Source organism: Brachyhypopomus gauderio, chromosome 19, assembly GCF_052324685.1.
Source record: "Brachyhypopomus gauderio isolate BG-103 chromosome 19, BGAUD_0.2, whole genome shotgun sequence".
Taxonomy (NCBI): domain Eukaryota; kingdom Metazoa; phylum Chordata; class Actinopteri; order Gymnotiformes; family Hypopomidae; genus Brachyhypopomus; species Brachyhypopomus gauderio.
In genome coordinates, this window is record NC_135229.1 from 10,528,840 (window position 1) to 10,542,019 (window position 13,180).

A 13,180-nucleotide genomic window follows, 5' to 3' on the forward strand; every position below is an offset into this window, starting at 1 on the left:
CACACACACACACACACACACACACACACACACAGTCTGCTATTGCCAGTCTCAGCCAAGTGGAGAGAGGGTGAGTTGCTAAAGTAGCCCTGACCAAAAAAGCAAAAAGGGGGAGGATACAATTCTGATAAAAGGGTTAGGACTGTATTTAAACTGTCTGACTAATATATAGGACCATATGACTAATATATGGGACCATATAGTTAATATATGAGACAGTATGACTAATATTTAGGACCATATGGCTAATATATAGGACGGTATGACTAATATATGACTAATATATAGGACCATATGACTGATATATAGGACGGTATGACTAATATATGACTAATATATAGGACCATATGACTGATATATAGGACAGTATGACTAATATATGACTAATATATAGGACAGTATGGCTAATATATATGACAGTATGACTAATATATGGGACCATATGACTAATATATAGGACAGTATGATTAATATATGGGACCATATGACTAATATATAGGACAGTATGACTAATATATAGGACCATATGACTAATATATAGGACAGTATGACTAATATATGACCAATATATAGGACCGTATGGCTAATATATATGACAGTATGACTAATATATGGGACCATATGACTAATATATAGGACAGTATGATTAATATATGGGACCATATGACTAATATATAGGACAGTATGGCTAATATATAGGACCATATGACTAATATATAGGACAGTATGACTAATATATAAACACAGACTCTCTCTGAGAGACAAACAACACACAGACTCTCTCTGAGGGACACACAACACACAGACTCTCTCTGAGAGACACACAACACACAGACTCTCTCTGAGGGACACACAACACACAGACTTTCTCTGAGAGACAAACAACACACAGACTCTCTGAGGGACACACAACCCACAGACTCTCTCTGAGAGACAAACAACACACAGACTCTCTCTGAGGGACAAACAACACACAGATTCTCTCTGAGGGACATACAACACACAGACTCTCTCTGAGGGACACACAGCACATAGACTCTCTCTGAGGGACACACAGCACACAGACTTTCTCTGAGAGACACACAACACACAGACTCTCTCTGAGAGACATACAACACACAGACTCTCTCTGAGGGACACACTAGATTGAAAATGTCAGCACAGCACAGACAAAGCCAAGACTGCTGTGTCAACCTCTTCACATCCTGTGTTTGCCAGGACGGTTTCTGTCTCTGACGCAGATCCTTCAGTGAGGAACCTGTCTTCACACACCAGGTCAAAGTCACACTGGTTTCTGCAGTGCTCAGCTCAGGAGTTAGCTCAGCTCAGGTTAGCTCAGCTCAGGTTAGCTACTCTACACTCTCATTGTATGTTGTCCTAGTAACATAGACAGAATTCAGAAGCTGCTTTGACGATGAACAAACATGGCCTGGAGAGCAAGAACATAAAGGAGTCCAGGTCTCTACGGGAGGGATGGTCTTAATTTGCTCTTCGTCTGTTGAACAGCTACGTGCTAGACATGTCACGGGTCGCTGGAGGAAAAGAGGCAGTCAGCACATCTCCTCACAGCATGGTTAGCTGGCCTGTGAGACAGAGTGAGGGAGCTGGTGTGTGGTAGTAGTGTGAGGGAGCTGGTGTGTGAGGTAGTGTGAGGGAGCTGGTGTGTGAGGTAGTGTGAGAGTTCTGGTTTGTGATGTAGTGTGAGGGTTCTGGTGTGTGCAGTAGTGTGAGGGTTCTGGTTTGTGATGTAGTGTGAGGGTTCTGGTGTGTGAGGTAGTGTGAGAGTTCTGGTGTTTGATGTAGTGTGAGGGCTCTGGTGTGTGAGGTAGTGTGAGGGCTCTGGTGTGTGATGTAGTGTGAGGGTTCAGGTGTGTGTGAGGTAGTGTGAGGGCTCTGGTGTGTGCAGTAGTGTGAGGGTTCTGGTGTGTGAGGTAGTGTGAGGGTTCTGGTGTGTGGGGTAGTGTGAAGGCTCTGGTGTGTGAGGTAGTGTGGGAGTTCTGGTGTGTGATGTAGTGTGAGGGCTCCGGTGTGTGTGGTAGTAGTGTGAGGGTTCTGGTGTGTGATGTGGTGTGGGGGGCTGCGGTGTGTGGTAGTGGTGTGAGGGTTCTGGTGTTTGATGTAGTGTGAGGGTTCTGGTGTTTGAGGGTTCTGGTGTTTGATGTAGTGTGAGGGTTCTGGTGTGTGAGGTAGTGTGAGGGCTCTGGTGTGTGATGTAGTGTGAGGGTTCTGGTGTGAGGTACTGTGAGGGTTCTGGTGTATGCCCATGAAAGCTGTTTGTAGAGTGCGATACACACATACATAGTTCATAATTCCTACAAGATAACACACACACTCACACACACACAAACTCACATGTATTCGGTGGGGATAACATCTTTCCCAGGAAACTGCAGAACACTGTTCTGGGTTGGGAGGAGTTGGAAGGAGATCAGAGAAACATCATCCTCTTCTTAAGATGGAGACAGAGACCAGATTCCTTCTCAAATCCAGCATAAATGTGGCATATTAATACTCTAATCCAGCACATTAGCACTACATTCGCTCTGCTGAAATGCTGTTTCTTCCTGAGAAGTTCAAGAAGCAGGATTACTGTCCCTTATCATACGGGACCAGGTCAGGAGACCCAGTACCTCATCACATCCCTGAAAACCTGCCCCACAGCCCTGAATACCTGCCCTACGAGCCTACAGATCTGTCCCACAGATCCAAAACTAAACTAAACAAATCCCAGACAATCCCACTGCATTGAAAAATTTGGCTTCGAAAATTCAGTACGTTTCTCAAGGAACCTTCTCAACTAAAAGAGCAAGAAACACTGAAAGATAAATGAAGGCAAAGCGTCATCGCCCAGAAGAGAGATTGTCCACTTCTTTCTTCTCTAATGGTTGTCTGGCGTCTGTCCCACACCCTCTTAAGAAGGTGTCTCTCACTGAAATCGAGACGTGAGTGAGACTCAGCCGTCCCACCATGTGACGTTTAACTCGTGAGCGCAGGGAGCAGAAGGCCAGCTCTGTTTCTGCCTTCATGCCCTCTAACCTGGGACGTGTAGGTTCTGGCACTGGTGGGTGCGGGAGGATTTGGGCTCTGGGCCTTCCGCTTCCTACCACGGTAACCAGTAACAACACAAGACAGGAGCTTGGATTAAAACGAGAGTCATTAATAACTTCACAAGCGGCAGGAAACATTTAAATATGCTCCGAACAACGTTCTTCCTTCGCAAAACAACGAAAAAAGAAAAGCAGCACTGATGAGTTTTTAAATGAGGTGGTGTCAAACTACAAAGGGATGCGATGACGGCTTCTTTCACAGTCTGACTCCATCACACCAAAGAGCTCTTACCAGAATAAGCCAGTGAGGGGGCAGAGTTATCAGACCACATAAAGGAGCGACATTATCAGATTATTTGATCTCTCTGCAAACACTACGACACTACAGCAAACCTGAAACTGTGCTCGTCATTGCACTGCTGAACTGTGCATGCATGTTTGTTTGTGTGTGTGTGTGTGTGTGTGTGTGTGTGTGTGTGTGTGTGTGTGTGTGTGTGTGTGTGTGTGTGTGTTCTTGCAGGCATGGGAAGTGATGTTAGGATCCTGGGGTGTGAATCTGTCTGTGCTGCATGTATCAGGTGTGTAACAGTGAAACTGTCGCTGGCACTGCTGTGGTTAGACTCTCGCACGCATGGTTGCACAGAACTGCAGTGTGTGAGTTGACGTGTGTGAGACAGGCACTACAGCAGGACACACAGAGGTGCGAGTGTGTCCCAGCAACACTGAGTAAATGGAGAGTCTTCTGAGAAGAGTGGGGGTGGTGTCCTGTCTGTAGTCCTGGGTCTGCTGATAAAGGTGGCTGTATTGTCCTGTCTGTAGTCCTGGGTCTGTTGATAAGAGTGGTGGTGATGTCCTGTCTGTAGTCCTGGGTCTGCTGATAAAGGTGGCTGTATTGTCCTGTCTGTAGTCCTGGGTCTGCTGATAAGGGTGTCAGTATTATCCTGTATGTTGTCCTGGGATATTTAGGCAATGTTGTGGATGACATACTCTGGAATGTGAATGTTAAAGCAGGAGGGACACACCAGTACCCCAACACACACCAGGACCCAAACACACACCAGTACCCCAACACAAACCAGGACCCAAACACACAGCAGTACCCCAACACACACCAGGACCCAAACACACACCAGTACCCCAACACACACCAGTACCCAAACACACACCAGTACCCCAACACAAACCAGGACCCAAACACACAGCAGTACCCCAACACACACCAGGACCCAAACACACACCAGTACCCCAACACACACCAGTACCCAAACACACACCAGGACCCCAACACACACCAGTACCCAAACACACACCAGTACCCAAACACACACCAGGACCCCAACACACACCAGGGCAACAAAACACACACCAGGACCCCAACCAGCCCCGTCGACAGGGGGGGGACAACCGGGTCTGTTGTCCCGGGCCCTAGGGCCAGGGGGGCCCATCAAAGAGCCCAGCAATTTATTTTTTATTTAAAGTCTATAATTTATAAATAATCTTGAAATCTTTCATTAATATAAAATTATGTACTCATAATAAGCTCAATGTCTCAAATATATATGTTTTTTACCTATCTGCATATTTTCCATTAAGTGCATACACCCCCGCCTCCCACTGGAAAATGGTTTGATCCAGCACCGACTGTAGCCGGCCGGTATCCGCCCAACAGCGGGAAATACAGTGGTGGATAGTTAAAGTAAATACTGAAATCTGGAGCGCAGAAAAGAAAGGAAAAACATTTACCTGACGAATTTTAAAGTTGCATTGTGTTCCAGGTTTGAAAAGTGCTGGAATTTAGGGTAAAGTACTTGAAAATGCTTGAAATTGTAACTACTTCGTTTCACAACAATATCTGTCTGACTGAACAGTTCTCGTGAAGACGTTAAGATTGGGCGTTTTGAAAATAAACAACCATTAAATAATGTGATAAAAAGCGAATTATTTCGAATCATTTCGAGTATATGTATAAATATTTAACTTAATTAAGTTTAACGTGCTGGAAAATATTGAAATGGACCTTTAAAGTGACGTACAAGTGCTTTAATTCCACCTTATAAAGATGTATGAACCCTGCATTGCGCTGAAGCGCGGAGCGCGCGAAGTTACAAAATTCGAGAGGTGCACGAACTCGCGAATCAACAGCGCGCGAGGCCCTCGCGCACGGGCGGAGCCACTGCGATTACGTCAATTTCGCGTGGGGGGGTACATGAATCTTTCTTGTCCCGGGCCCCAGCAAGACTGTCAACGGGCCTGACCCCAACACACACCAGGGCAACAAAACACACCAGGATCCCAACACACACCAGTACCCCAACACACACCAGGACCCAAACACATGCCAGGGCCCCAACACACACCAGGGCCCCAACACACACTAAGGCAACAAAACACACCAGGACCCCAACACACACCAGGGCAACAAAACACACCAGGATCCCAACACACACCAGTACCCCAACACACACCAGGACCCAAACACATGCCAGGGCCCCAACACACACCAGGGCCCCAACACACACTAAGGCAACAAAACACACCAGGACCCCAACACACACCAGGGCAACAAAACACACACCAGGGAAACAAAACACACCAGGATCCCAACACACACCAGGACCCCCAACACACACCAGGATCCAAACACACCAGGACCCCAACACACACCAGGACCCAAACACACACCAGGACCCCAACACACACCAGGACCCCAACACACACCAGGACCATGTCACACACCAGAACCTAGTATTGCTGAACTGGACTGCACTGAACTAACAGGAAAGACATTAGGACAATAATGAAAAACATTAAGCTGAACACTGAAAGTGATTCTGGTACAATAAATGTATCTTGTGCACTGTGTAGGTTAATGTACAAGTGTATGTCCACTAGCACCAGGTCGTGGGTATAAATCGTGGTGTAGTTACCCCACCCCCATCTCCATTCTTGCTATCTCTGTTTTTCTGCTGACTCACAACACTTAGGCCTAATCTGCAGCGTGAGCTAATGTGTGAGGTAGCATGTGAGGTGATGTGTGAGGTAGTGCGTGAACCAATGTGTGAGGTAGCATGTGAGGTGGCATGTGAGGTAGTGCGTGAGGTAGCGTGTGAGGTAGCATGTTAGGTGATGTGCGAGGTAGCGCATGAGCTAGTGTGTGAGGTAGCGTGTGAGGTAGCATGTGAGGTGATGTGCGAGGTAGTGTGTAAATTTAGTGTGTAAGGTAGTGTGTGAGGTAATGTGTGAGGTAGCGGGTGAGGTAGCATGTGAGGTGATGTGCGAGGTAGTGTGTAAATTTAGTGTGTAAGGTAGTGTGTGAGGTAATGTGTGAGGTTAAACTGCACGTGAGGCAATCTGGAAATCCTTTTGTTTCATTAGTCACAGCAAACTTCATTCCACCTCGTTACTGGTCATGCACTTTGCGCACTGGTGTCCTCTGCATTTCCTACAGAAACATCATCACCGAGTTCCTCTTCCCAGCCCTCTTAACCATACGTATACACGTCACAACTGCAACAACTGGAATTCCTTGGGAAAATTACACTTCCTCTGCAAAATAAACAAGGTCAGGATGTAATCTGATAATTTCACAAGTGTTCAGCATCAACACAAGGAATGGAAGTTCTACAGCGACTTTTACGCAAGAATCAGAACGTAATCTAAGCCGTGGGTCCCCAGGACATAAGCGTGCTTGCAGAAACAGAACAAGATCAAATGCTCATGAAGTGCTTCACCCCCAGGGAGCGAGCAGTAGATGGTTTGACCCGGGCCGACCCTGCTGTGAGCGCAGATGGACCGCTTTATGTCTGGGGAAATAGGGGGGAGTCTGGGGGCCAGTGGCTGTTCTATTATGTGGTTAGTTGGGGTAGAGAGGGACTTGAAAATTACATAGCTTTGACATTTCCAGGTCCTTATTCAGACAGATTGGTGTAAAGTGGGGACCGTTGATCACACATGGACAGAAGACATGGATGACAGTATGACTGTATGTCCAGTAAAGACACTCAGTGAATGAGAAGGTAAAACATCTGCTGAGGGAAACGAGCCTCATCAGCACAGCTCTGCTCACAGCTCCCTCGCCTGCCAGCCACAGCACAACCCTAAATATAGCCTCATCAGGGTGACCTTTGACCCCTCACCCTGCGGCTCGTGTGACGCATCGTCCTGAGATAGAGGTGTGGGTGCACAGATGTGAGGTTCCACCCCCCCCCCCCCCCCCCACACACACACACACACCCACATGAACAACCCTCCCCCAAACAAGAGGCAGAAAGATGGAGGGAGCAGGACAGAGAAATGAGAGAACAACAGGGCAGAGAAGGGAGAAAAGTATACCATCAGGGGAAAGGTCCAAAACGACATGTGACCCACCAATAGGGGGCGTCCTAGAGACGTGACAGACAGCGAAACACAGGAAAGTCAGCCCAAAACAATGTGACCTTTCGCTTAAATGTGTGTTTTTACACACCTTGCATTAAACTTCCTGCTTCCGCCAAAATATACACAAACACACACAACCACACACAGATCTTCACCAGCTCAGCACACGCCCGCACTTATGCCGGGTTGCCAGGTTGGGCAGAAAGCCACGCAGAGTCACAGGGCGCAGGCATGCTCCTGACCCTGGACACACTCCGGCTCCTGGCACCAGAACCACCCTGGACAGAAGAATGTCATGGGGAGGCTTAAGCAGACCAGGCTGGTGATTCCAGCATCACTTCTGACACGCCTGATGCTGTTCTGACACCAGGCCCGAACAAAAGAAGCCACTGTGAACCATCACGCTCAGAACCACGACTGCACGGGTGATGAGAGGAGGATGGTCACTCAGACCTCTGGATCCAATCTGGCAACAACAGCTGAGAACTTGGACATGCAAAAGGCCTAAAGCAAACACACACGCCCTCCGACACACACACACACACACACACACACACACATTCACACACATATATGAGGGGCTTTAGGACCCCGCAGGGTAGAAGAAACAAACATTCCTACATAGCCCAAAAACCCCAGAGATGTTGGGAAGCAGGGAAGGACAGATCAAGGAAGATGTGGAGACAGACAGAGGGACAGAGAGACAGATAGATGGAGAAAGAGTGAGAGAGACTGAGAAAGGGAATGAACACACACACAGTCTGATACAGCAAACTGAGAAGAGAAAGACAGAACATGAGAAATGGATACACAGTTAGTCGCTCTGAGACCACAGGGCAGAAAGAGAAGAGAACGAGAAAAGGACAGAGCAGGTTTGGACATTGTTTCCACGGATATAATTTCAATGGCTCAGTGCCTTACGGTTGCATTGACATTCAGATCACAGAGCCTGGTGGCTCATAAATACGTTGGGCGTAGTGCTATATCACTCGCTCGTGTGTATCTGCACACACACAGTCCCAGAATTCTACGTATTATCAACAGGAGGGCTCTCCCTTGTCTTCCAATAATGACTTTGATCCTGGTCCAGAGAATATCCCAGAATGCTCTAAGGCAATGGGTCAAACACCCTCGGATACATACAGATGCTGGGTGCTTGCCATGGAGCAGTGGCATATAAAGGGCACTGACTGACACATGCACTCTTACACACACACACACACACACACACACACACACACACACACACACACACACACACACACACACGTTGTTGTTGGCCTGGCAATGTCCAGTGGCAGGAGGCCGTTCAGAAACCAGCAGCTAGTGGATGCTAGTCTTCCCTCCAGACCCCTCACCCTCCAGACCCCTCACCCTCCAGACCCTCACCCTCCAGACCCCTCACCCTCCAGACCCCTCACCCTCCAGACCCTCACCCTCCAGACCCTCACCCTCCAGACCCCTCACCCTCCAGACCCCTCACCCTCCAGACCCTCACCCTCCAGACCCCTCACCCTCCAGACCCTCATGGTAACACCAACTTTTTAATGCTTCTGTGTGTGGTAGTGTTTAATGCTTCTGTGTGTGGTGGTGTTTAATGTTTCTGTGTGTGATGGTGTTTAATGCTTCTGTGTGTGATGGTGTTTAATGTTTCTGTGTGTGATGGTGTTTAATGTTTCTGTGTGTGATGGTGTTTAATGCTTCTGTGTGTGGTAGTGTTTAATGCTTCTGTGTGTGGTGGTGTTTAATGTTTCTGTGTGTGGTGGTGTTTAATGTTTCTGTGTGTGGTGGTGTTTAATGCTTCTGTGTGTGGTGGTGTTTAATGTTTCTGTGTGTGGTGGTGTTTAATGCTTCTGTGTGTGGTGGTGTTTAATGTTTCTGTGTGTGGTGGTGTTTAATGCTTCTGTGTGTGGTGGTGTTTAGTGTTTCTGTGTGTGGTGGTGTTTAATGTTTCTGTGTGTGGTGGTGTTTAATAATGCTTCACCAGGACAGACTCTACCAGCACAACAAACATGATGATCAGGGGGAGACAGTGATCAGAAGACCAGCAGTAGTTCCAGCCAAATCCTGCCCTAGTTTCTCACACACACACAGTCACACACACAAGCTGGTGGCATAGTGACACTAATCTAATTTGCCTGAAGGGTTTTAAATACTCCCTGGTGGGAAGGTTTGCTGCTAGTGTGACCTTCTCGTGTAAATCACCACAGGAGTCACAACCACTCACAGTTGCAAATACATGCGCGCACACTTGCACGCATGCACACACACACACACACACAGGCTTCATGGTGTTCTGTTTTCGTTTCTGCTGAGATATCCCAAAACACACTTCTCTCTTCGTCTCAGTGACACCCGCCACCCATTTGGTGAGATCACAGCATCAAACGTGAGCAGTGAGAACACGGTGCAGTGCGGAGTCTGCACGTGAGACCACTGTGAGACGTCTGCACGTGAGTCCACTGTGAGACATTTAAGGGTTTGAGACGGGGATGGCGGGGCAGAGGGTGGGGTAGAGGGCGGGGCAGAGGGCGGGGCAAGTCTTCGCCAGCTGTTTTACCGCCAGCTGTATGTATCTCCCACAGTGCAGACGTCAGTGACCTGTCTCACGGAAACGCAGATCAATTCAGGACTGATGCATGAAACACTAGTTTCACTTAACAGAAGAATAAGCGGTGGGAGAAGAGAAAGAGAGAGAGAGAGGGTGGGGGTGACAGAATGACACAGACAGAGATAAAGACAGGATAGAGAGAGAGAGGATGATAGAGAGAGTGATAGAGAAAGGAGGGATCATAGCATATGTAAGAGTGGCTTATGCCTCATAGAATAGGGTGTAGTGGGGGAAATAGACTGAACAGTGTGTAGGACAGTTAACCAGTAATTAACCAAGAAGCGCTTCAAAGGTTGGGCTGCAGTATGAATGACATTTCTTGTTTCAGATCATATCAAAATGCTCAAAATTGTAACACTATTCCAACGTGTTCCGTTCTGTCCTAGTAATGACGACCCGAATGACTGAAGCGTCGTGGTGCAAATACACATTTTCAGCGGACCACGTCTTCGAGTAAAACTACACACTATGGCTCCACTATGAACGTAACCTTGGTGCAAACACACTTTACGAGGCGCAACGTGAAATAAAACATGGTGCAAAGCGTGCAACACCGGCAGTAAGCGGCGCGCGGGAGGCGGCGGGCTACAGCCGTTACCGTCACCGCCGACTAATCGCATCCACATGCGGACACGCGGGTCGCCAGAGGAACGGAACCGGGAGGGGGGTATACTCTGCTCGCGCACGAACAGCGCAAAAAACCTCCCCGTCGTCTCGTCAAGACATCAAAGCGCAGTTCCGAATTCCTCGGTCCTCGCGCACCATTTCGCGGGGTCCCTGCTGCAGCCCGCAGACGTCACACCGCATGTAAGCGCGAGACGGGGGGGAATTTCCGCGGACACTGCAGCACAATCCATTATTTGGGGGAAAGGATAGAAAGTGCCATGAACCACTGGGCGATTTAAGTTACGCGTCCACGGACAGACGTGACACTCGAGCTCCCACCGCGCACACGCACGAGCCATGTAAAATACTGTAAAATACTCCCACAGCGCACACGCACGAGCCATGTAAAAATACTGTAAAATACTCGCAGCGCATTTGATGTATTCTGTGTAGGATCTGCTGCAAAGCGGTAATGAATGTAACATTGTGTCTCCGTGCGGAGGGGCTGCACGTGAAATCATTGAATGTAACATTGTATCTCCGTGGAGGGGGCGGCACGTGAAAAAAAAACTTGAACAAAATATTTAGGCTGTATGAAAAGCGATGGTGTTACCATAGCAATGACAGCTGTGATCCACTGGGCTAGGTGTCAGAATGAAGTTGGACCGCAGATGTAACGGTGCGGACAGCCAGATGTAAAGAGCGCCTTACCGTTATAGTGGAATTTCTCACGGCGTTCGAGGCGGTCTGCCGGATCTCCGCGGCGCTCCCCGGTTTCAGCAGGTTCTTGGTGAATCTCCGGGTCGGTTCCGCTGCCATCGCTGCATGGGCTCGGACGGATAAACGACCTCCGTGTCAGGAACACAATATCGGGTTTTAAATCAAGCGACTGCTGTTCCAGACAGCGACAATGCGCGCGTCTCTCTCTCTCTCTCTCTCTCTCTCTCTCTCTCGCATACCAGCGTAACCTACTACGGCGGAGTGTTACTAAGATTGCAGGCTGCAGGCAGAGCTGAATTCATTGAGCTATTATCAGCAGCACTCTTGACCGCTATAGCTTTAGGCTATATATATCTAGTGGTATATATATATATATATATATATATATATATATATATATATATATATATATATATATATATATATATATATATATATATATATATATATATATACATCCTCTTACCAAGATTACAAAATAAAATTATAACAAAGCATTTTGGTTTATTTTTATAGAAGTAGGATATGAAATATGTTTAATATGAATAAATGCGTGTTTAATATATTGAACATGGTTCAGACATGTCTAAAATGAACCTGCTAACGACGGTGACCGCATGTTTTCCGCTGATCGTGTTACAACGTATTTTATTTAATATAGTTTGGTGCCCGCATTCAGTAGGTGAAAAGTACTCCAATATTGTGGAAATTCACTAAAATGGGCAAAAGTGCTTTTGAGTCAGCATAAATATTTTTACTGTCCCCAAGGATAAACGACACTGCAAATGTGGTGTCACAGCGCCCTCTCCTGGTTACTCTGAATAAAATACCGTTATGATTACTGTTAGTAATTTGCTTCTCAAGCCTGATTCTAAAGATGAAAAAACAGCTGACAGTGGAGATTGGCCTTTAATAGTCAATAATAATATATTGATATTACATATTATATAATATAAATTCCGTGTTTTGGCAATAAAATGCTTTTCTCCGTCGCAAACAGCTGGGCTGTCAGTTGCTATCTGGTGTACTTTGGCGCCCCCGTGCGTCCGCATAGGGTACGTGCGTCTTTCGCACTTGACGCAGTATCAGAAACGTTTTATTATCGCTGGAACATTAGAATCAGATGTATTAGGATATGGAATATCTAAAAATGCGGAGTCCTGAAATTAGGAAGGAGAAGTATAGGAAACTGTCACAGTAAATTTATATAATGAACGTACGGACAGAGGGAGGTATTAAATTTGATATCAAGTTTAATTAAAATGAATTTTACAAAAGCATGGTTCAAAAAAGTGTCATTTAGATTATTCATAGGAAGTTAAAAGACATAATTTTGTCCACAGTAAATTAAATCCATCGAACTATTTATTGTCTTTGTCCAAATCCTCCCAATTTACATCGTAAATATTCTGGGGCAGGTTGCCTCGTCTCACAGCACCACAACACGTTTAAGGCGGCTGTTTAACGAAAACAAGTAAGATTCAGAAACAGTTGAGAATCGGTTGAGAATCAATCAAGGAAACAAACCAAAAACGGAACTGGCAAAACAGGCGAAACCCATGAAACAGGTACTACAGGTCACAACGAAAACACACTGAGTAAATCAAATAAACGGAAACGGCTTAAAAACTTGACTTCCCAGTAACAAACTGAAAAAACCGCAGAATATGTAGCGAAGAAATAGGCATACAACGAGACACGCGCGATAACTAATAATCTCGGGAAACGAACAGGAGGGTTATGGGTAATGTAGTCTGAAGAATGTTGGAAGACTGCTGGGAGCGTCACCAGTTAAACTCACTAGTCTATTAGAGGTTAA

At 46.7% G+C, this 13,180-nt stretch overlaps 1 protein-coding gene across 1 annotated transcript in view; it reads right to left on the reverse strand.

The window, feature by feature from the left end:
- Positions 1–11,580, reverse strand: part of dock10 (dedicator of cytokinesis 10) — an 85,455-nt gene extending 73,875 nt beyond the window's left edge. The window contains exon 1 of the mRNA XM_076980897.1: positions 11,353–11,580. Coding sequence (XP_076837012.1) covers positions 11,353–11,460 — 108 coding nt within the window. The 5' untranslated portion in view covers positions 11,461–11,580. The remainder of the gene's footprint in view (positions 1–11,352) is intronic.
- Positions 11,581–13,180: the final 1,600 nt, after the last annotated feature.